Source organism: Hippocampus bargibanti, linkage group LG18 (genome assembly GCF_051943395.1).
Source record: "Hippocampus bargibanti isolate YZ-2025 linkage group LG18, ASM5194339v1, whole genome shotgun sequence".
Taxonomy (NCBI): domain Eukaryota; kingdom Metazoa; phylum Chordata; class Actinopteri; order Syngnathiformes; family Syngnathidae; genus Hippocampus; species Hippocampus bargibanti.
Window position 1 is genome coordinate 4,401,538 of NC_142751.1, and position 24,268 is coordinate 4,425,805.

Consider the following 24,268-nt stretch of genomic DNA (forward strand, 5'->3'; position numbering starts at 1 on the left):
TTAATTTGTATTTATGTCTTTATTTAATTTGCATGTATGTATTTAATTAGTATTTATTAATTTAATTTGTGTTTATGGATGTATTTAATTAGTATTTATTTACTTTGTGCTTATTTATTTAGTGTTTGTTTTGTATTTATTCATTGCGTTTATTTATTCTCATCTCATCTCATTTTCCGTAGCGCTTATTCCTCATTAGGGTCGCGGGGGTTGCTGGAGCCTATCTCAGCTGTCTTCGGGCACGAGGCGGGGGACACCCTGAATTGGTTGCCAGCCAATCGCAGGGCACACAAAGACATACAACAGTCACTCTCACACTCACACCTAGGGACAATTTGGAATGGTCAATCTGCCTGCCATGCATGTTTTTGGAGTGTGGGAGGAAACCGGAGGACCCGGAGAAAACCCACGCGGGTCCGGGGAGAACATGCAAACTCCACACAGGGAGGCCGGACCGGGACGCGAACCGGCGACCTCTGCACTGTGAAGCCGGTGTGCTAACCACTCGACTACCAGGCCGCCCGCGTTTATTTATTGTTTTTTTTTTAAATTTATTTCGTATTTATGTCTTTATTTAATTAAAATTTATGTATTTGAACGCTGGTGCAGTGTGGCTGCCCCTTCTCACCCGCAGAAAAATATCCTGTGACTGTAAAGTGTCCTTGAGAGTTTTGACAGGCGCTTATAAATAAAATGTATTATTATTATTATTATTATTATTATTATTATTGTGTGTTTGTATTTCGGTATTTATTTAATTTGTATGTATTTGATTTGTATTTATTTAGTCGTTGATTTATTTATTCTGTGTTGAGTTAATTTGTAGTTATTTATTCTGTGTTTATTTATTTAATTAGTATTTATTTAATTATCATTTATTTGTTTTGTGTTTATGTGATTTGTATTTATTATGCAGTGACGTGTTTAAAGGACAACCGACGTCACTTTTTTGTTTTTTAACTGACACCAGAAATACGTTTTATAGCATCTAAAATACCCAAAACAGCAGTATGATATTTATAGTCAAAGGCAAAACACCAATAAAAATGACTTAAAGTGTCCAAAATCTGCAAAAAAATGAGCTGCGAATTGGTCATTTTCAGAAAGTCCCGCCCCCATTTTGTGACGTCACGCCAAGACGTCTTGCATTGCTGGCGAATCAAAACAATGGCTTCAGATTCGGAGAATATGCTTTCTTGTTACACATCCAGTTATGAATATGATTCAAATAGTTCTGAAGAGCAAAGCATACATGTTTGCAATCGATTAAAGAATGTATTTGGGCCATTTTGAGGCAACATTGGGGGAAAATCTCTCACAAAAAAAAAGAGGCACAAAATGGCGACATCCTGTGGCCACCTCCGTTTCCACAGGCTGATAAATTCTTAAATGGCGCTTGGACGCCCTCTTCTGGCCTTCTGGCGGCTTTTGGGTTCAACACGAGGTCCCCAGACCAAACAAGTACAGCAAAATACATTGACGTGATGGAAGGACAATGCGACAATGCGTCCTTTTCACGGTCAGCAGGCGGTCCTTTTCTGACGTCACGTGAGGACTCGTCAGCAACTCAAAAACAAGACTTCCTGAATGTTCAGCGCGAGTTTTAAAACGTAAACTATAGCTACATGCGGTGGAATCTTTGTAAAATACGCTCAGTAGAAGTCATTTGAAGTGATTTTACAAATTATGGACACAACTTGTCCGGGGACGTCGGTTGTCCTTTAATGATCTTGCAAAACTGACATACGACTCAAGCCAGCATAGTTGCCACTTAAAAGGAGGAAATACATAGGAGTCGTCGTTGCATTTGGGGGCAAAGTTAGAGCAGCCATCTTGATGGGGACGTATGATGGAAAATTGTTTTTTTAATGGCTTGCACGCAAATAGTCGGTTTTCAGAGTGCCCGCTCGAGTGTTAAATTAAACAAGCAAGGCAATCTTGTGCGATCTGCCTCTTCCTAACGAGCTGTCCTGCCTCACTCCTGCAAGCTAATTTGCCCCAAATCAACATGGCGCCATCTCTCCTTCCAATCATTTGCTCTGTTGAGATGACGGCTGCCATTTTGTTTCGGAATTTCTCCAACCTTTTTTTTTCACAGCTGCCACTCAACCAAAAAAAGGAATCCGCGGATCAAAAACTGCCAAACTTTATTCTTCATGGAAAATGATCGAAATCTTGGAACAAGACAACCGTCTCAAACAGCGACGAGTCATCGCCGCTGCGGGAATTTCCACGACTGTGAGTGTTATTGATCGCCCACACGTAACAAGAATAAAAGAAATGAGCTACGCTGCCGATCGCCGAGCAGATATAAAGACAAAGCAAATTGATATCTGCTATAAAAAAAAAACGTGTCAAAATGAGTCTTAAAAAAATCCAAACAATAAAAGGATTGAGTGTGAGCCTCAATCCCATCCACATTTGGAATTTCAATCAGGCCCGCTTCAATTTCTCAGATAAACGACGTTCTAATCCCAAGCAACAAATGATAGTATGATAGTGTTGTTGATCTCGCAAAGTAAAAGGAGTCTGAAATTCTCCCCGGAGTGTAAACACGGCTGTCGTTGGGAGTCATCTGTCTTCCACACATGGTCAACCATCCATTTGGAGTGTGCATGAGTGTGTGTCTGTGTGTGTGTTTTTGAGTGTTGTGTGTGTGTGTGAGTGTGTTTGTGTGTCTCGCATTGTGGATGAGCTCCACAACAGAATGACTCTGCAAAGTGCAGTCGTTTACAACTCCAGGTTCCCAGTAAATCGGCGGCTCAGCGGCGTTACGGTCGAAATATGTCCACAAGATGAGAACTAAGACGGGCTGCCATTACAGACTAACATTACTTTTTTTTTTTTTGATTGGATTGGATTCGCCTTTATTGGTCTGGTAATGTAGAAATTGACATTTCACAGCAGTAAAGTGATGATAGGAAGAGGAAAGGAAGAAGTAGAAAAACAAAATAAAGGAGCTGCTATAAAGGCAGCCACTCTCGCGGCCGTCATCTTAAAGTCAAAACAACAACAAAAAAAACTAAACAACAAAGAATGTGACACAACACAAAAGACACAGTATTCAATCTTGAGCACTTTCTGTGCCCTTTGTTGCATGAAGAAGTTCAAGACGAAAGAGGAGATGATAAAAGCCTCCTTTTCACCAGTGGATCAGGAACGTCATGGTGAAATGTACGTGTCGGCTACAAGCTAAAAATTGAAAGTGAACATCAAGCTGTAGCATCCATTGACGAAAACAGATTGCCTCACATCTCCTGCTCCATGTAAATCCGCTTCAATTCCAAGTCGCGGCAGTTCCACTTATGCATTAACGCTTCTTTCTTCTCATGGCGGGCTCCTCAAGCCATGCATCCATCCATCCAGCCGCAGACTGTCCAACAACACTGACCTGTTCACCCCATAGCTATTCCTCCCAATCAAAAACGGTGCTGGCACATCCGCGCTGCCGAAAAGGCAGCATCCAAAAATGCTGAAAAAAACAACCCGTATGCCGTGTCGTCACATGACGCACAACAACTCAAAGTGACAAAAGAAAACACATCAACAACAAACAAAAAGCAAGGCTGGTGAGAGCACTCGCTGACGGCTACCTACTCGGGCCATCTTGCGCTTCTTTTTTCCACACTTACTTATTCATTTCACCGCTACATATGATTGACCGTCTTGCTCTTTCCAGTGCGGGCTCAACCGACACTTTGAAGGTCAAAACGGAGCAGCTTAAGCGGTCGCCAGCAAGGTCGCGCATTCTTGGGTCAGGGTTGTCCATTACAGTGTCACAAAGTTCTGCAAGTGGCCCGCTGACCCTGAGAATTCTGCTGCCTCAGAGATAGCGGCCCTGAAATTAACAACTCGCCAAGCGTTTCTTCCATCGCATTCACTCGACTGCTTCCTCTTCTTCAAAATAAAAGATTAAAAGAACACAATTATAGGTAGGGGAGGAGACATTGTTGCACTAGTTTAGAAGTGGGGTATTACCGTATTTATTCGAGTATAACACACAAAAGTTTCTACCGAAAAAAAGAACTCAAAGTTTGGGTGCGCGTTATAAACGAGGCCTGGGGAAAAAAAAAATCTCATATACAGTGATACCTTGGCTTACGAACTTAATTGGTTCCCAGACAGAATGTGTAAGGCGAAAAGTGTGTATCCCAAAAAATAATTTCCCATAGAAAAACATTCAAATGAGAATAATCCGTTCCCAGGTCCCCATAAAACATAATGTTCTACTTTCTAATTTTCTAAGCCTTAAAACTACACAAAATACACTGTATTTTATGCATAATAAATGTGCTATGGTATTATAATTAAAGAAATAAACTGTACTATATAATAAAGTCGTTTTATTTACCTTTGTGATGGTCGTTGATGGCTTGATGGAAAGGACTGGAAAGGAGTCGGTCCACCTTCAGCTGTTGTTAAGGTGGCCTTCAGTTTCGATTCTCGAAAAGACCCGGATCACTCGCATTCCTTTTTTTTTGATTGTTGATTACCATTTCTTTAGCTACGCTTCATTTCCTTTTCTCGCCTTGCCCATAATGAAACGTGAGTTAAGCATTGCTGTTTGGCACAATTACCAATATTCAGAGTTTTAATGATATACTAATAGCCGAGAAAAAGTGAAACACAATTTTATACTGATTTTATTTGAAAATTAGGGGTATGCGTTATACACATGTGCGCGTTATACTCTAATAAATACGGTAAGTCGATTATATCGCCGTTTGGGTATCGCACTCAATTCTATTCCAAGCGCTAAAGAAGCGATGGGGTCGTCCTTCGATGTCACCGTGGGCGGGCGGGGTGAGGGGGACTGCAGATGAATTTCACAGCCTGGTGGTAAAAGTTGTTTTGGAGCGTCATGGTCCCAGGCTTTATAGTCCTGTAGCATCTTCCAGAGGGGAAAGTTACGGGAGTGGTCGGTCATAATTCCACAGGAGTCCGTCTGCCTGTGTAAATGTCTCGGGAGCGGGCGTTGGAGGTGCGGGGGTGTCGATCCAATCAGCCACTCTGTTGCTCTCACGACCCACTGTTGGTTTCGCCTGTCTTTCACCGTTGGCTTCAGATATGCTATCATTGCTTTGCACGCACTGATTGATTGGTTGTCATTTCAGAAACAGAAATTGGACAACCCTGCCCTTCATGAATGAAGTTTGTATGCCAAGTCCCAATATTATATTTTAGTTATGATGGATATTCGATGATCTCTCGTGGAGGTCTGTGTGGGTGTAAGGCTTTGTGGATGTCTCACGACAGCTGGTTGCTGGGTGGTCTCAATTTCTGGAATGACAATGCCTATCAATCAATTCTACACGGTCGTCAGACTTCTTCATGTTATGGGACCCAAACAGTCCTGGATAACAAAAAGATTTTGACCGTGCCTAAATGCCACTCTCATTTGATCCCAAAGGGTCATCCCTTCATTAAAACAAAAAAAAATATCACTAAAAGTGTCTTATTTAAATCTAAAAAAGAACATAAGTAAGTGTTCCTTATTTTCCAGAATTATTTCTGCAGCAAATTAATGAAAAAAATATACATTCATGACTTCAACATGACATTCATAACTGGGTATGATGACACATTCCATATCGATTGACATCACACATAAACAATCATTTTGGGAGACTTTTAGCGCAGTTAGCATCGCCAACAACGGTCTCCAATGGAGTGCTCGCCTTTGACGTCATACAGCTCATTAGCATAGATCGCAAAAATACACGGACTCTATTTTATCTTGGTACTTTATATTTAAGTCACAAAGGGGTTCAATTTGTTTTGCGGTGCGTTTGAATTACTTTTCTAAACATTACTAACCTGAAAAAAAACTGGCGATGGGCTGGAGAAACGGACTAAATTGTTTCGATCTCAAGTTTCCTGTGAAGGGAGGGGGAGTGAGTTCCCTCACATAAATCGGAACCCGGTCGAAACAAGACCCAGAAGCGGTTGTTCCCTTTAATTTTTATACTCACATTATCCAAACAATTTTGAAATGTTCACTTTCGCTAAGAAAATAAATTGTATTTAAAATGCTCCGATCAACAACAAATTTCAGTGTCATATCAATAATCAAATCATCCAGGGATCTGTCACTGTCAAGTTTTGTTCAGGACTCATCAAGATGGCGCCGTAGTTGGCATACATTGGATGCCATCTATCTTTTGTGTTTGTCCTTTGTAAGTACCCATTATGGTTTGTTTTCAGCATTTTGGCCACTGCATTCTGTGTTTTGCTGCTATTTTACTGTTGAGACCGGGTCCCTGTCACATCCGATCTAGCACAAAACAAATAATATTCTCAGTTGTACAGTACAGTGGGACCTTGGCGTACGCACTTCAGTGGTTCCCAGACAGAGCGTGTAAGGCGAAAAGTGTATATCCCAAAAATTAATTTCCCATAGGAAACCATTAAAATGAGAATAATCCGTTCCCAGGTCTCCATAAAATATACATTTCAAGTACATAAGCCTTAAAACTACAAACAATATACCTTATTCTATGTATAATAAATGTTCTATTGTATTGTAATGAAAGAAATATACTGCACTGTATAATAAAGTTGTTTTATTTACCTGTCTGATGGTCGTTGATGGCTTGATGGAATGGGGTGGCAGGTCGGAGGGTATTGCTGTTTGGAGGGGGTCACATTCCGTAAGGACTGTAATTAAAGACATAAACTCTACTATATAATAAAGTCGTTTTATTTACCTTTGTGATGGTCGTTGATGGCTTGATGGAATGGGGTTCGGACCACATTAAATACTTGCTGAGAAACATATCCTTCTTTCACCATTTCGAGGAATGATACCTTGTAGGCTTCGGCAGCTTTACTGTCAGAACTGGCTGCCTCACCATGACAAGTAACGCAGTGAATCCCTGTACGGTGCTTAAAGTTCTCAAACTATCCTGTGCTAGCTTTAAAATCAGCAATAAACGACGAACTTCCAGGTTGCCGCATGACGATATCAGAGTGAATTTGCCATGCTTTATCGGATATAATTGCTTCATTCACGCTGTCGCAGACGAACTGCTTTTCATTAATCCAAATTAACAGAGGTTTTTCAACCTTTTCTATTGCCCGAAACACCTTTAGCAACACACGCACCTTTAATAGCTTCTTTGTTGCGAAAGATGGGAGCAATGGTGGACTTAGCATATTGCTACTGGGCCGTGAAGTCAGACAAACGCACACTTCATTCGTATTTCTCAATGATCTCCTTCTTCTCCTCGACTGTAATTTTGTTTTGTGTCTTCTTCGTCTGAAAACGAGCCCATGGTGGGGTCTTTTTTGGTCCCATAAGAGCAAAAATATATGTGATAAATCCTTGGAGACGAACAACGTGTGCACTCAGAGAAAGGGGGTGTGGAAAGGTAGGCCAGCTTTGGCGCTGTTCGGTCGTGTGGTTTGGTGTTCTTCTGCCGAAAATTACTCCGCCAACCGTGGTGGGGCGGCGCTGTGTGTATATCCCGAAAAGTAGTGCGTATGCCAAGGTTTAATTTTCAGAAATTCAACATTCGTAAACCGAAAACTTCGGAAGGCAAGGTGTTCGTAAACCGAGGTCCCACTGTATATGGAAGCGAGAAAGCCCAAAGTGTGGTTGCCTTGACTTCAAAATAAAACATAGCATTTATAGCTCGTTGTTTACTGTGGTTGGCAAGGGGAGATTTTGAGAGATTCACAAACAAGTCGGTCCATTCCAAGCTGCAACTGGTCCGTATCGGGGCCGGTTCAACCTGATGAATATGCTTTGACATATGACAGGAACTATTTGCGGCGCCCAACATCCGATGAATGCATCAACTGACAAAAAAAAAAAAACATTTGCGAATGTAATCATTTATTCAAGCCAGTCCGGAAAATGTACATGACTGTTCGGTCAAGGTATAAAATTTGCATTAAATAAGTTTGCTTTTTCATATTCATGGCCATTCATCATATAATGAAAAAAAACCCTGATTCTATCGGAAGACTTTTGGGACATCACAAATCATTAGAAAGCATAGGAAGAGTTAGTTAGGCAGTTAGCAAAAGCCGTCCAGCAGTTTGCAACCTGATTTCATCTGGGGGTGATGCTCATTTAAAAAAATAATAATAACTTTAAAAGTCTAAAACGGACACACAATAAGAGCTTATTTAAAAGTTCATGGAACGTTTTGATCAAGGATAATTTTAGAGGCTTGCTCTTTTTTGCTTCTTCCTCTTTCAGCAGAGCACTCTGTTGCTAAAACTGTTGCTTTTATACTGGTGTTGCAACACCCTTTGTTTTCCTGCGAATTGGAGGCTTCCCTAACGTTAGAGCCGGCGTAACGTCACTCAGGGGAATGACTTGTCTGAAGAGGAGCCTTACAACCATTTTGTTAGTTTGTTGTTTCGGTCCAGATGAAGACGATGATGAACCTGAGCCTGATGACCAGAGAAACTGCAGGCAGAGGAACATAAATAATTATCGTCAGTGCGTACGGTAACAAACGAGATTCCAAATTCAAGCCACAAAAAAGGGACCCATCATGACACAATTTTGTATTTTCACAAATTGTAAAAAACATCATTTTGAGGTTCTCTGCGATCTTCCATTAAAATTAAAAGGTACATTTGTTTTTGCCCCGGAAAGTAACTCTTTCTTCTCCGCTCGAGGCCAAATGACTTATTTTCAAGGCATTTTGTGAGAACACACCGTACAGAGAGTCAGGAGACGTATTCGGAACCAATAAAGCAAGGCTTCTTAGCGGCAAGGTGACGGGCGGTGGTGGGGAGTCAAATGAATGTGGAGCGCCTTCACGCTAACCATTAGCTTCCCCATTAACCCTCTGACACCTCCTCCCCGTGAGTGCATTAACAACGGCGACCGGGCTATAATTACAGCTGCTTGTCTCTGGGCCCTCTTAAGAATTACAGTGATACCTTGGCTTACAAACTTACAATTAATTTCCCATAGGAAACCATTAAAATGAGAATAATCCGTTCCCAGGTCTCCATAAAACATAATTTTCTACTTTCTAATTTTCTAAGCCTTAAAACTACAAAAAATATACCATATTTTATGTATAATAAATGTGATATGGTATTATAATTAAATAAATCAACTGCATTGTATAATAAAGTTGTTTTATGTACCTTTGTGACGGTCGTTGACGGCTTGATGGAATGGATAGCTTTTTGCATAAAATGTCTCAAGGAGCTCTGGGTTGTACATCTTGTGATATTGCAACAGCAACAGATGCAAGCAGACACACTAGAAAAATCATTAATAGCTGGTTCCCTTGCCTGTCTTTTCATTTCAAATTGAACTGATGGCTAGTGCGAGTTATTTGTGGAGCCTGATTGATGGGAATTTTAACCTTGCAGTCTACAATCTGCCTTTGAACTATCAAATGTCACTGTAATCTATCCATTTTGTCACTCTCTCTCTGTTGTCTGCTTGTCTCTTTAATGTTTAAACCACCTCCCCTCACTGCTGCGTTCTTGACCAATCACGTGGCTTTAACTGAAGACTGGGGGCGGAGAATAGAGGACAAAAAAATGTCAGCAGCCATTTTCTTTTTTGGAGAATGGTGTCACTCTCTCTCTGTCTATAACCCCCCCCCCCACTGCTGCGTCCTTGACCAATCACGTGGCTTTAACCGACGACTGGGGGTGGGGAATAGAGGACCAAAACAAGCTGGCTGCCATTTTCTTTTAGGAGAACGGGGTCGTTCGCGAACGACACATCTCTCATTGTGGCAGCTCCGTGTGCATCCCGAAAAATAGTTTGTATGCCAAGGTAAAAATGTTCGTAAACTTAACGTTCGTAAACCGAAAAGTTCGTAAGCCAAAAGAGGTTCGTAAACCGAGTTATTACTGTATAACAAAAAAAAACGCTACGTCTTCAGTAAAGTCCATTTGCTGCCACATCGAAATATTTTCGCCTGAACCTCGAAATATAAAAGCACTCATTCCGGAAGGAATGACTCACCTAGCACATTCTAAATTCACCCAACGCATGATTTGAGTGTTTTGTTTTCAGCTTGTTGTTTGATGAGCATTTTCTTTTCGGGGAGCCGCGCCTTTCGAATAAAACCTGCATCTGTCACCATTTGCAACGTCGTGGACCCCAAAAGAAGCAGGCAGGAAGGAAAAGCAGTGTGTATTGGACAAATTGTATTCAATAAAGTTGGCAGGAATGAAATCAAAAACAACAAAGTCATCAGAACAAAAAGGTCCAAAATAACAAACAAAACCATGATTAAAACATGACTGAAAACAAAGCAGACCAGATGAGAGGAAACAAACCTGACAGGGTGAAACAAACAATGACCGACACTGAATGGTCATGCCGGGTGTCCTTTTATCTTAGTCACTGGCAGACGATGTGCAAAAATGTGTCCAGTGCCAGGGTTTTTGTCATTGTCACTCAAATTGCAGGAGCCACAGAATATTGCGTTTTAGGACCACATAAAAATTCAATTCGGCAAACGAAACCTTATACTCTCTTCTTTCATTACAAAAAATTCCAAAATTATATGGGTCTGGAGTTATATGATTTTGAAATGAGGGCGGCTGTAAAAAATACAATGAAATGCAATTAGCGCTTTAACAACAGCGGAAGCTGGAATAAAGCGCTAACATGGAAAAAGTTGAAATGCTGCCCTCTAGTGGAAAAGAAAAAAAAAAGTATTGCCAGAGGTCTGACCAGCGCTTTATTGGCACCCAACCATGAAAAACCAAAACCCGAACAAATTCGGGAATGGCGCTGTATGTCACATTTTTAATTCCCGAATAAATTTGTGAATGGCAGAGAATGAGTTCATTGCCACTGACTAAAATGACCAACAGCTGCACAACTGCAGGCGGTGGGGCCCTACAGTGGTCAAAAACCAAAATGTGACATTGTTGCGGTTCGCGTTCCATTGTTTTTCCTTTGCTAGCTTGCCATTGTCTCAGCAGCGTCATATTTCCTTCCATCCCAAATCATTTCAAATTTAAAGAAGAAGAATACCCCGCAGAGTCTTAATGACTTCCTAATAATTAGAAAAATCCCGCTAATCTGCTACTCCATCGAGGCAATTCAGATGACTGACAGCAGACATGCACTCGGCGGTTATCGGCGCTTTTTACGAAAGGCTTTGGAAGGAGATAATTCCGTCTCGACGGCCGCTAATTACTAAGCGGAGAAATGCTGCGGGAGTCTGAATGTCTGAATCAGCTGCTTTTGGAAAGAACGAGATGTGCAGTGAGTCACCCCCCTCCCCCCCAATCGCACAAACGCACCAAGCGTGAATAGTTGACACTGTTTTCCGATCAAAAGACGCTCCGTCTTTTCCAAGTCGGCAGCGGGAATCTTAAGTCCCCATCAGATAAAAAAAAAAGCCAGCCTGCGCATTGAAAGGAAAATCCAGGCATTGAGTGCAAACGTCCACAACCCCCCTGCACAAAGAAAAGATGAATTCGCCATGCTATTTAACGGCAATTCCGCAAATGATTGCTAAGCGCCCGCTAATGCTTTGCTAACATTTCATGAGACTCAATGGGACGTTGGTGCAGCGAATATTTATTTGGACAATTTCTCACCCGAGGACTGAGACGATGAAATGAGACAGGACAATGGGACGACCTCGTTTTCATTTCAAACGCAGCTTGTAGCCGAAGTGAGGTGATGTCACCCGCGCGGGCTGAGATGACAATTTCGGTGGAATTGTCGTGGCTTGGAATTGAAGCGGATTTACGTGGGACAGAAGATGTAATAATAATAATAATAATAATAATAATAATAATAATAAATTTCATTAATAAGCGCCTTTCAAAACTCTCAAGGACACTGTAAAGTCACATGATATTTTTTCTGTGGGTGAGCAGCGGCAGCCGCACGCGCCAGCATTCACTCAACCCGGAAGTAAAAAAGTAAAAAAAAAAAAAAAAAAATAAATAACAAATAATATGACAACACAAGGACACAGAGAGTAATTCGTTCTTCAGCACTTTCTGTACCCTCTTTATGACATGAAGCAGTTCTAGATGAAAGAGGAGAGGATCAAAGCGTCCTTTTCAGCAGTGGATCAGGGATGTCATGTGAGGCAGTCTCTTTTCGTCAATGGATGCAACGGCTTCGTCTTTGCTTTCAAGATTTAGCTTGTAGCATATGTGCACATTTCGCCATGACGTCTCTGATCCACTGGTGAAAAGGATGCTTGGATCCTCTACGCTTTCATCTGGAAGTGCTTCATAAAACAAAGAGGGTTCAGAAAGTGCTTAAAATTGAATGACTGGCTGTGTCACATTATTTGTTAATTTGTTTTTTTGTTGTTCTTTTGATTTCAAGATGGCGTCGCGAGAGTGGCTGCCTTTACAGCAGCTCCTGTATTTCTGTTTTCTACTTCTTACTTTCCTTATCCTTTCATGACTTTGCTTCCGTGAAATGTATATTTCTCCACTGCGAAATTAATAAAAGCTACTCCAATCCAATCCTAATCAATCACGAGACAATGGGAAGAAACTTCACATCAACATAAATAGCGACAAAGAGAGATTTTGCGCAAGATTTAAAACTCCTTGTTACACAACCCAGGACTGGTCGCACTGCCCAGCTTTGGTCCAGCTATAAAAAGCCATTAGTAATCACTCCTCGACTCTCAGCGGCTCTTTTACCCAATCGAATTCCAACCAGCCAATCTGCATAAATCTGCATTAATCGACTATTTCCCCCCTCTTCACAGAAAACAAATGCGCTTTTAAAAAACTCTTTCTTATCTGTCGGCTTTTAGAGTAAACAGGCGCGCACGCACACACGCGCTCTCCATTTGACAAAACATTCGGCTTCTGTCTACCGAAAGGGTGTTTTTGCGGCGGCCGGACCACATTGTAGTTCTGGTTTCCTCTCGGGGGCCGTTATGAATTTGGGGAAACTATTAGAATGTTTCATCCCCCCCCACATAGTTTTCAAATCTGAAGTAAAAAAACAACTGTTATTATGGTTTACAATTTGGACAATTTGAAATTTTAGTTCAGACTTTAGCATGCATCATGGCTTGCTTGACATGCTTGATTTGCTTTTGCGGGCCGATTAAAATGATGTGACAGACCAGATTTGGCCCCCGAGCCTTGACTTTGACACCTGTGATGGAAGGAATTAGCCAGCTACCTGAATCGCTTGCTGGTTTGAAAGATGAGCATGGAATTTCACATGTTTGATTTGCTTTGGCGGGCCGAATAAAATGATTTGGAGGGCCAGATTTGGCCCCCGAGCCTTGGCTTTGACACCTGTGATGAAAGGAATTAGCCAGCTACCGAATCACTAGCTAGGTTACTCACTAGCTAGATCGATCGCTAGCTAGTCAGCTCGATCGTTAGCTAGCTAGCTAGCTCGATCGCTAGCTAGTTTGATAGATCAGCATGGAATTTCACAAGTTAGATTTGCTTTGGTGGGTCGAATAAAATGATTTGGAGGGCCAGATTTGACCCCATAGCCTTGACTTTGACACCTGTGATGTTAGGGATTAGCCAGTTACCTGAAAGGCTAGCTAGCTTGATCGCTAGCTAGTTAGCTCGATCGCTAGCTAGTTAGCTCGATCGCTAGCTAGCTAGCTCGATCGATGAGCATGGAATTTAACACGTTTGATTTGCTTTGGCGGGCCGAAGAAAAATGACGTGGAGGGCCACATTTGGTCCCCGGGCCGTGACTTGGACACCTGCCGTCTACAGTCAATGTATCACACCAGATGTGCCACAAGACAAAGGGCTTTTCATTAAATCTATGAAGGGTCGAAATAAAAACCCGAAAATATCTGGGTTGCATAAGTTTGGACACCCTCCCTGGAGTACTTTTTGGCTTTTCTGTTAACAACCCTAATACTAAATTAATATGACGAAAATGCTGTTTCGTTTGTTTTTTTTTTTTCGTACCAACAAAACATGGCATCACGCGAGTTCTTTTGATAAACACACTTACTTTATAATCACAATAGGCTGCTTGTTTTCATGCATTCAAACATGCATTTTCAATAAGCATTTTTTTTATATTGTGCTTGATATTGTATGTCTGAAACAATCATCAACATTCCCTTTTTTGTAGAACAACAAAAAGCATTACATTTGTCTATTTTTACATTTAACGAATGTGCTGCTGTGATCGTTCTGCATGTAAACAATTTTGCCAAAGGCTTGCACCTTCTTTTCCAAAAATATCAGCCGCTGAACACAAACAGGCAGCAAGACGCATCTCTGCCTGCTCCACAAAAATAAATAAATACATACAAAAGAAGTAATTCTTGGAGCAGGAGGAGTATTCTGATGGAGTTCTTTTCAGAGTTGTGTCGCACTAGCTTGCGCACCTGCTGCCGCCGCTATTGATTCGTGACAGGTTGGCAACTGATTCTTTGATACCATGGCGACTGGACAAATAGTGTTTCTTTTCGATTTCACTTGGCATTTGCAAAAGCGAGGACGTGGCCGGCGTCTTGTCAAGGCGGGCTTCTTTCTTACCAAAAAGTGTTGCCACAGAAACAACACTAAAAAAAAAAACTTCTTCCTGGCCGTCATGATCTTTGGTGAGCTATTTGCTATTTATGATTCTGCACGTCTAAAAATGAAAACTGGTTCATGAAAGCTTCATTTCGGAATCACGTAGCTAGCTCGGTTGTTATCTTATGAAAGATTATCGGATAAAATGAGGTGGGGTTTTGTTTGGGTTACCTGTCTGTCGACTTTCTTCTTTGGCTTTAAGTGGCCTTCCCTTTCGCCATCTCTTTGGTGTTTTCGGCAGCTCGTGCCAACGTGTTTGCCATCAGCGCCTCCTCCAGACTCCGCCTTGCTTGCTGCACCTTCAGTTCCTGCTCCCTAAAATTACAACAGAAACACGGCAAAGGCAGTTTTCAATTGCCGAATAAATTCGGGAATGGCAGCGAATGAGTTAAAAAAAATATATGCACATATGTGACCTTTGACCCCCCCCCATCTTCTTGAAGCATATTTTGTGTTTTTTTTTTTTTTTTTCTAACCAAGAAATTTACACCTGCAAATTTGTTTGGTTACATTCGACATCTCGTGGCTGCTCTTAATAATAATAATAAAATAAAAATAAAAATAAAAATAAAAATAAAAATAAAAAAAAATAAAAATAAAAATAAAAATAAAAATAAAAATAAAAATAAAAATAAAAATAAAAATAAAAATAGTCATTTAGCCTTTCAAAACTCTCAAGGTCACTTTACAGTCACAGGATACGTTTTTCTGTGGGTGAGCAGCGGCAGACACACGCGCTAGGGGTCAGGTCCAATGATGACTCATTTTTATTCTTTTTATAGACACGCAGCAAATATGATACATTGAAAATTGTACAAGGAGGAGCATTTAACACATTGACTGGCATACGATGTGCAAAAAATGTGTCCACTCCAGTGGCAGGGCTTTCACTCAAATTTCAGAATCCACAGAATATATAGAGTTTTAGGACTAGATATACATTCAATTCAGCGTAAGAAACCTTAGACTCCATGCTTTTATCAGAAAAAAAACAGTTAATTCCTAAATGATATGGGACTGGAGTTACAAATTCAGGAATGGCGCTCCATGTCACAGTTTTCAATTGCCGGGAATGGCCGCGAGTGAGTTAAAAAATATATGCACATATGTGACCTTTGACCACCCCCATCTTCTTGAAGCCTATTTGTGTTTTCTTTTCTAACCTAGAAATTTATACCTGCAAATTTATTTGGTTACATTCGACATCTCGTGGCTGCTCTAATAATAATAATAATAATAATAATAATAATAATAAATGTCATTTATACACGCCTTTCAAAACTCTCAAGGTCACTTTACAGTCACAGGATACATTTTTCTGTGGGTGAGCAGCGGCAGACACACGCGCTAGCGTTCACTCTTGAGCTATTAGCTATCTATTAGCTATATAGCTAGCTTTCTATCTTTTTGAGTTATTCCGGGTTGAGTGAACGCTGGCGCGTGTGGCTGCCGCTGCTCACGCACAGAAAAACTGATCCTGTGACTGTAAAGTGACCTTGAGAGTTTTGAAAGGTGCTTATAAAAGAAATGCATTATTATTATTATTATTATTATTATTATTATTATTATTATTATTATTATTATTATTGCTTGTTTGGTTATTGGAATTTATCTTGAATCTGCTTGTCGTGCTTTTTGTTTGTTTCTCCATTCTTGGATGCTTCTCTAATTTTCACATTTATTATTTACGGCCGGTGCAGTTTCTTTAATTCAAATTGGCTCGGTGCAATCGAACTCTGTTTTAATGAATCTAAAAATGGTCCGTTGAAAGTTTTCTAGAATTGTAAGTAAGGCCGGGACAAAAATATCCCGGGGCAGCCAAGGGTGAAAAAGAAAAGGAGTTGAAAGTTAACCGTCCCTTTGGACAATTTGCTCGAAACAATTTGAAGGAGTATTTGTCCAACGGGCAGCCAAAAGGAATGAGAGCGATTTAGGATGACGAGCACATTCGGAGGGAGGCACAGGGAGAGAATTGGAAATTAATGGAGGAAAGAGATAAGAAAAAATGGGGGGGAGCACAGGAGGCATCAATGCTGGAGGGAGTGGAGATATCAGAGGAGGCTGACGGAGGAGGGCTTGAAAATAGCCAGAGTGGCGGCCATGGACAAATCAAGACAAACAAAAAAAACAGTTCTGAATGGATCATATAAAAGGCAGGGAAAACAAGAGGGTTCAGAAAACTAAATCAGTCAGTGAAACAAAAATCGGAGGGAGGGGCACGGAGGGAGCGAGGATAAAATGAGATTTGGAAAATGGAAGGACAGATATCAGAATACATTCAACGGCAAGGAAATAGTCGCGGAGACACATGGATTCTAATGAGTCTTCTCTGCTCTGCTGGCCCACTGGACTGAAAGCCCCTCTACCCCCCCCCCCCCCTTCCCCAAGACGGTGTCAGTTCCTGTGCGTTTCCACAGTGCCCCCTAACGTCACGCGTGCATATTTTAAGACCGCTTGATTGAACCTTCCTATATATGCAGGCTCATCCCCATTCCTATTATGCCTGGGAAAACATGCGGCTTCATTTGTTTACTTCCTTATTAAATTAATTAATACATAAACTGCAAATTTCCCCACTGTGGGACTATTGAAGGCTTTCTGACATAAATAAATACAAAAATAAAATAAACAAACAAATAAATAAAAAGATGGGTAGATAATTAAATACACAAATAATAAATAATCAAAACAAGAATAGTTGCTGCCTTTCCAGGAGCTCCTGTATTTTGTTCTTCTATTTCTTTCTTTCCTTTCCTCTTCCTTTCATAACTTTGCAGCCGTGTTACTTCCGGGTTAGAGTGAACGCTCGCGCGAATGGCTGCCGCTGCTCAGCCGCACAAAAATAATAATAATTTAAAAAAAAAATCCACTGGCTGTGAAGTGCGCTTAGAAATTAAATGTATTATTTATTAGTATTAAATAAATAAACTTCAATTTAATTCAAAATAAACTATTAAAAGCCTGACGTAAATAAATAAATATATAAATAAACACATAAATAAATGGGTAGATGAATAAATAAATAAATAAACAAACAAACAAACAAATAAATAAATAAATAAACGGCAAATTACCCCACTGTGGGAATATTAAATGCTTTCTGACATAAATAAATGGGTAGATAAATAAATAAATGAATAAATGAATAAATAAATAAATAAATAAATCAACTGCAGATTTCCACACTGTTGGATTATTAAAGGCTTTCTGACTTTTTGACAGAAATAAATAATTAGATGGGTAGATGAATAAATAGACAAATAAATAAATAGTTTTAAAAAATCAAATCAAACATGCGTACTGCACATCAAGTCCTTCTTAGGAGGAAAAGGAGGCCACATTTGCTGACCATTTCACTGAGTGACAATGCGTGACAGCGAAAGCGACGGTCTGCCGCGGACGTATCGGCAACACTGTTTGCCATCTGAATGACTCTAATTAGCTGTGTTTGCACTGCTGCTTCCATTTGACCGCCCCCCAGCCCCCCAGCCATTTCAGAAGCGGAACGGGCAGTCGTCGCTTTCATTGGAAAGAATAACAAGTTTTCAAATCTGAAGTCAAAAATAATGACTGTTATTGCAGCTTACATACGACAATTTGAAATTTTGGTTGGGACTTTGGCAGGCATCATGGCAATTGACGCGAGTCGCATAAAATGATGTGGCGAGCCAGATTTGGCACCTTGACTTGGACACCTGTGGCCTAAATTCACTGCAGGTTGAGGACCATCGCTGTTAATCTTATAATAGATTTAATCCACATGTGAACATCCTCCTAAGCGGTAATAGAATCCTTTCCCCGAGTAAGATTGAACCTCTTACCGGATTTGTTCGTCGGTCACGGTGAAGGCCTTGCAGAGCGGCTGGGAGGCGTTGAGCCAAATTGCTGGATTCTTCTCAGCCGCCGCAGACGTTTGTCCCGTGATAGGGGCGGAGCTCATGTGGAGGGCGCTCGCGATGGCCGACAGCAGAGTCTCATCGCTCGAGTTCAGGCCAACACCTGCAGAGGCGGGAAAGTTCCCAGGTCGGCGTGGAAAATCACAGGATCGACCGGGCGTGCGTTTGCTCAACTGACTTTGGAGGACTTTTGGGAGGTCCATTGTTCGGAGAACTTCCTCCGAGACATCTGATGATCGCAAACCTTTCAACCTCCTCTCCCAAAAGAGCTGCGACGACACAGTGGCGGATTATAGAATCCGGTCAGATATGAGCATTTCAGACAAAGATACTGAAAACAGATAAACTTCAAAAGACAAAAGTCAACCATATGCAGAGAAAGAGAAAAAGAGCGAGAGCGTTTTTACCTGTCTGGGCTGCTCAGTGGCTCTCTGCAGGTCTGTCTTGACCTTGTTTCCCGGGTGACTTGTAACCTTGGTAACGGGCTGTTTAAAGATGGATGCCGTCTGTCTGATGGGCAGAGTCGTGTTCAGGTCAGGCTTGCCTCCCTAGAGAGAACGAGGGCAACGTTAGCGCGTCAGTGGATGATGTTTTTTTTCCCCCTTGCACATTCCGTATTATTCTGAAAACGGTTTGGGTTTGCGCTGTGCAGGAAATGACTCCTAGTATTCCTATTATTCCTGAAAAATAAAATAGCCCATTTGAATACAACTAGATGATAACCTACATCAATCGGGGAGAATTTCAGCTCAACAAGCAATACTCCAACCAGGCATAGGACACAAAAATAAAATGTCATGATTTAAGATAACATGAGATATGTAAATATAGGATAAAATAAGATAAGAAAAATTAAGATCAGGTATGGTAAAATGGCATGGTAAGGTACAATAATATAATATAATGTCATGTCATATCATTTCATTTAATCTAATCTAATATCATTTAAAATCATTTAATATATAATATCATATATATATATATCATATAATATAGAATATCATGTCATTTAATATCAAATCATGTCATGTCCAAGATAAGATAAGATAAGATAAGATAAGATAAGATAAGATAAGATAAGATAAGATAAGATAAGATTTAATAGTCTCACAATGGAGAAATTTGTGATCGACAGTAGCAAAGTTGAAAGGGGCAGGGTGTCACGGTTTGCAAGGTGGTGATGGCGGGTGTGGATCCCAAAAAGCAGGCAGGAGTGAGCAGGAGGTTGTTTGACAAATTGTATTACAATAAAGGTCAGCAGGAACAAAATGTAAAACATCAAAATCATCTGAACGGAAAAAATACAAAGTATCAAAAGAAACCCAAGCGTAAAAGTCCGCAAAGGTTAAACAAACACATGCAATTGCAGACAAAGCAAGCAACAAAGATGCAGCAAACAATGAACCGACACCGGATGGTCGTGCCGGGTGTCCTTTTAAGTGTCAGTGATTAAAACGACCAGCACCTGCGAGGCTGCAGGCAGGGCTGACGTCGCTACCCGTTGGTCGCCAAAATGATCGGGACGACCAGCACCTGTGCAGGTGCAGGCGGGGCCGACAGCGCCCCCCGTTGGTCGCCAACCAGATCATGACACAGGGCAGGCGGGTCAAAAGATAAAACAAAGTATTCTAATTACAAAAAAATGTCAGGAAACTGAAGTACAAAAATGTTCCAGAGGAAAAAAAATCTGCTTTCGATTGTCAAATGAGCCAATTACACTTCTAACCGTTCAAATAAATTAGCACTACGTTTTGGTAGGGGTCAGAAAAACACTTGTTTCCTTTTTTTGCGCTTGTTTTGTTCTCGTGAGCACTCGAACGCACACTGCAGTGCGCACGCCAGAAGCGTACGTGTTTACAAGCACGTCGTCAGCAACGCGTGACATTGGAGCTCGGACTGGAACAAAAGGGACAGGAAATCCGGCTTTCCTATTGGCTGTCCTTTAACCTTCTAAAAAACACATGTGCCAGCAATGACCTCTCAAGTGAGTCCACCTGGAACTTTGACGCTCAAATTGAGTGAGGAGGCAAAGGATGACAGCGTCATGACAGAATTTGACCACGTCTTGCTTGGGTTCAGCGCTAATGCAATGCTAATCTGATAATCTGGTGACACGCAGCTACAGAAGCAGTCGGGGCATTGTTACCTTCGCCAGACTGAGTTGGTCATGTCGGAGTCTCTGTTTGCTCTTCTGCAATTTGCCTGGCATCATCTTCCCCGTCCGGAAGTCGAAACATGCCAAATCCACTTTGTTTCCGAGGTAACGTGACAACTGAGGTTTACTCCGGAACTTTTTCCCCGTTGGACTAAATGGAGACAAAATGACAAAGACAAATGGAGAGTGTCAGAAATTGCCCAAAATCCAATGGAATGGTATTCACACATTTCTTGATCATTGGCCAACATTATGATTCACTTCCCGCAAAAGTTCAAGGACAACCGACAACTCCGGACAACGACAACACCAAATCACTTCAATTGACTTCTACTGACCACATTATACAAAGATTACACCGCATATAGCTATATTTTACATTCTAAAACTCACGCTGAATATTCATGAAGTTTTGCTTTCGAGTTGATGACGGTGCCGGAGTGACGTCACTGAGGGAACGCCCCTGACCGAGAAAGCGATACTCAATGCATTTTGGGTACTTCTTTTCGTCTGAAAACACCGTCTTGATCACGAAATGAGAAGGAAAACTACATAAATAACACGATGGTGAATCGTTGTGTGGCAGCCAATTGCGGTAACATGCATAAAGAAGGTGTAAGTTTACACAAATTCCCAGCGGACAAACCAGCCATTTCCAACGGACCAGAGCCGAAGGACAATGAGGAGCTAACCGGAGTTAGCGATGGATAACTCCTCTCGAGGCTGATCATCCAGCTCGTAAATTATTTTGTTGAACGTATATAAGTCAAATGGAGCTCTTCCAAGCCAAAGATGATGACATTCTTCAGAATGGGGACCAAGCTCTTTGATGTATCCGAAAGGATGACGGTCAAACCTGGTACGTATTGTAATGCCCCTCAGCGTGACATGGACAACACAAGCACCGGACGTTACAGTATTATTCCGACAGTCAGTATTTTCTTTGAATCGAACACGAATGCTTTTTTTTTGACAGCGTGATTACATTCTAAATAACTGGATGAGTAATAAGAAAGGATCTTTTTCCGAATCTGAACTCTCTGAAGCCATTGTTTTGATTCTGGAGCAAGGCAGTTTGTGAAGGAGTATCCTGAGCAGACGTCACAAACTGGGGGCTGAACTTTCTGAATCTCTCTAGTTTTGAGCTCATTCATTAGTGGCAGTTTTGGACAACTTTAAGTCATTTTTATCGGTGTTTTACGTTTGACTAAAAATATCAGCCTGCGTGTTTTGCGTATTTTAGATGCTATAAAACGTTTTTCTGATGTCAGTTAGGAAACAAAAAAAATGTGTTGGTTGTCATTTAAATGGCAGAAGCCACTTGTAATGCGGACAGGACTTGGACTCCGCCTTGGAAAGTGCCGAGCCCACATTTGAACCCCACTCCAATCTTTTTGCCTGACAGAATAACCCCAAAAAAACTGGAGATGGGATGACATTAAACATCCGCCGACTGCGGTTGAGTTTCACGTCTCTTCCAGTAAGTCGACCTTGCCGACTGGTTTCCTGACTGGAGCTGATGAGTCATATTACAAAGCAAACTGAAAGTAAAGTCGAGACACATCTCATGATGTACTTCAGCTTGCAGACAGAGTGAGGAAATGAAGAAGCGCAGATGTTTGTGACACGGAGCTCCGTCTGAGCAACAAACAGGAAAGGACCGCAAGCGTTATTTGCAGCTATTTTCCTTGTACTTGATTTGACTTTGCCCATGACGTTGGCCTTGTCTGATAAAAGTCAGTTGTCCTTGTATGAAAAGTGAGGTTTTTTTTTTGGTTGACCTCTTTGAGAACGCTCCAGGACTGATTATAAAACATCCTTTACTTTACCCACAAAAGTTGTTTGCCTGTTTTTGACTCTTTATTTGCGGTCGGTCAGCAGCGACTGAGGAATTTCACACCACTAAATACGTAATAGTGCTGCTTAAAATAAAAACTAGTCGCAGTACATATTCTGTTTTAGTCTTTAGCTGTAGCCACTTCCACGAAAGGGGCAAAAATGAGGGCACCGTGCCAGCCCTAGGCGTGTGTTCCACTTTTTTTTTTTACTTTGTTACTTCCGGGTTGAGTGAACGCTGGCGCGTGTGGCTGCCGCTGCTCACTCGCAGAAAAAATATCCTCTGACTGTAAAGTGTCCTTGAGAGTTTTGAAAGGCGCTTATAAATTAAATGTATTACAGTATTATTATTATAATCCACTGAGGTATGACGCTTTGACCAGTCATTTGTGATGGCAGTCATTGAATATCATAAAACAATATGCACTTGACATGGGGTGATCCAGAAGAGGTGGGACAGAAGAATAATACTGTAGTTACACGACTCGTCATCATCGGGTGGTACTGTTGAGAACTTCTAAAAGTCTTATTTGAAACTATTAATCGTGACGATGAGTGAGATTTTACTCCACGGTGGTTGTTGATCCGGTTCCGACACTTTCTGACGACTGACCAAGAGTTGAAGCAGGACACTAGTATGTATGTACCTGTAGTAATAGACGTCGCTTTTCCCGGCGCTCAAGCCGGACTTCCTGATCACTTCTTCCTTCATCCAGCCGGGCGGCAAAGCCGGACAGTCCGACCTCCTCTTCTCCATCCGCACACACTTATCAATCCCGGGATTGAGATCTGTTCGGGTCAACTGATCTCTCAGTGACCTCCGCAGTCCAACTGTGGAGGCAGGCGCCTACGTCACAGATGTTACGTTATCGCCGGCTCGCCCTGCCTCCCCACCCTGACTGCTTGTTTTGGGTTATGCAAAAGAAAAGTGGCCCGCGTGGATCGCTGCTGACAACTAAACAGGTTTCTCTCTAGAATATGCTTCAGTTTACCCCCCTCTGCCAGCCCCTGAACGAATAAGTCAAGGTCCGGTGAGGTCCGAGCTGGGCTAACGGCGGGCTGTGAGACTGTGACGTCGATGTCGCTCGATCGACCTCTCGGAGATCTTCTATTAAGACAGACGCATCACTTGGGACTCAATTTGATCTCATTCCAATACTCGTGAACAAACCAAGAGACAGAACAACCGCTCGAGTAGAACTGGTGATTCATAAGGGGAAGTGGGCTGTTGTGTTTATTCGAACTGATATTTCGCCAGGGTATTAACAATACGAAAATATTCGCATTCCTGCACTTTGTATTCATATATCCAGGGCATTTACTACTACTATATTACTTTATTCAGACAAATGGTGATTCTAATCGTTTGAACCATCAGTAAATTGTCGACTGATATAGAAGTAATCTTGGAATTAAAATACATACATTTAGTTTGGGGTCCATAAAGTAGGAGTAGTTGGAGTCCGGTGGTGCTTGGCCAAGCGGACAGAGTGAGAATACTTCTATATGTTTGACATCTCCTCTTTCAATTCGTGACGTCATGAAAGGGGTTAAAGGAGCCTCCCAGCAGCCATGAACCTTGACAGGACCGTCCCATCAGCCTTCTGCGTGGTCTTTGAGAAACGCTACCAAATATCAATCTATCCACATATTTCTCAGTGTATCTTCTAAACTGGTTCCCAGCCAATCGCTGGGCACGTGTAGACGAACACTCATTGGCACACATAAGCACACCTGGCATGCAAACTTCACACAAGAAGGCTGGATCTGGAATTGAACCCTGAAACCTGCATTGTGAGGAGGACACACTAAACAATGAGGATGAACGGATTGGAAAATGAATGGATGGATTAAAGATACTGAAGACAAAAAACATACAGTATTTACA

At 41.5% G+C, this 24,268-nt stretch overlaps 1 protein-coding gene across 1 annotated transcript; it reads right to left on the reverse strand.

Annotated features, from left to right (window-relative positions):
- Positions 1-7,820: 7,820 nt before the first annotated feature.
- On the reverse strand, positions 7,821-23,483 carry mbd2 (methyl-CpG binding domain protein 2). The gene is made up of 7 exons (XM_089020624.1): positions 23,028-23,483; positions 20,536-20,695; positions 18,797-18,937; positions 18,568-18,658; positions 18,315-18,492; positions 14,665-14,808; positions 7,821-8,419 (listed from the first exon to the last, which is right to left on the reverse strand). Exons 1-6 carry the CDS (start codon positions 23,135-23,137, stop codon positions 14,691-14,693), a joined length of 798 nt encoding a protein of 265 aa, XP_088876750.1. The 5' UTR covers positions 23,138-23,483; the 3' UTR covers positions 7,821-8,419; positions 14,665-14,690.
- Positions 23,484-24,268: the final 785 nt, after the last annotated feature.

Bases quoted from the DNA above. Each gene is read 5' to 3' on its own strand.
- mbd2 (XM_089020624.1), bottom strand. From the start codon at position 23,137: ATGGAGAAGAGGAGGTCGGACTGTCCGGCTTTGCCGCCCGGCTGGATG. The intron at 20,696-23,027 runs GTACATACATAC...GTCTCCATTTAG, and splicing joins AGCGACGTCTATTACTACAG to TCCAACGGGGAAAAAGTTCC. The intron at 18,938-20,535 runs GTAACAATGCCC...CGTTCTCTCTAG, and splicing joins ACCAACTCAGTCTGGCGAAG to GGAGGCAAGCCTGACCTGAA.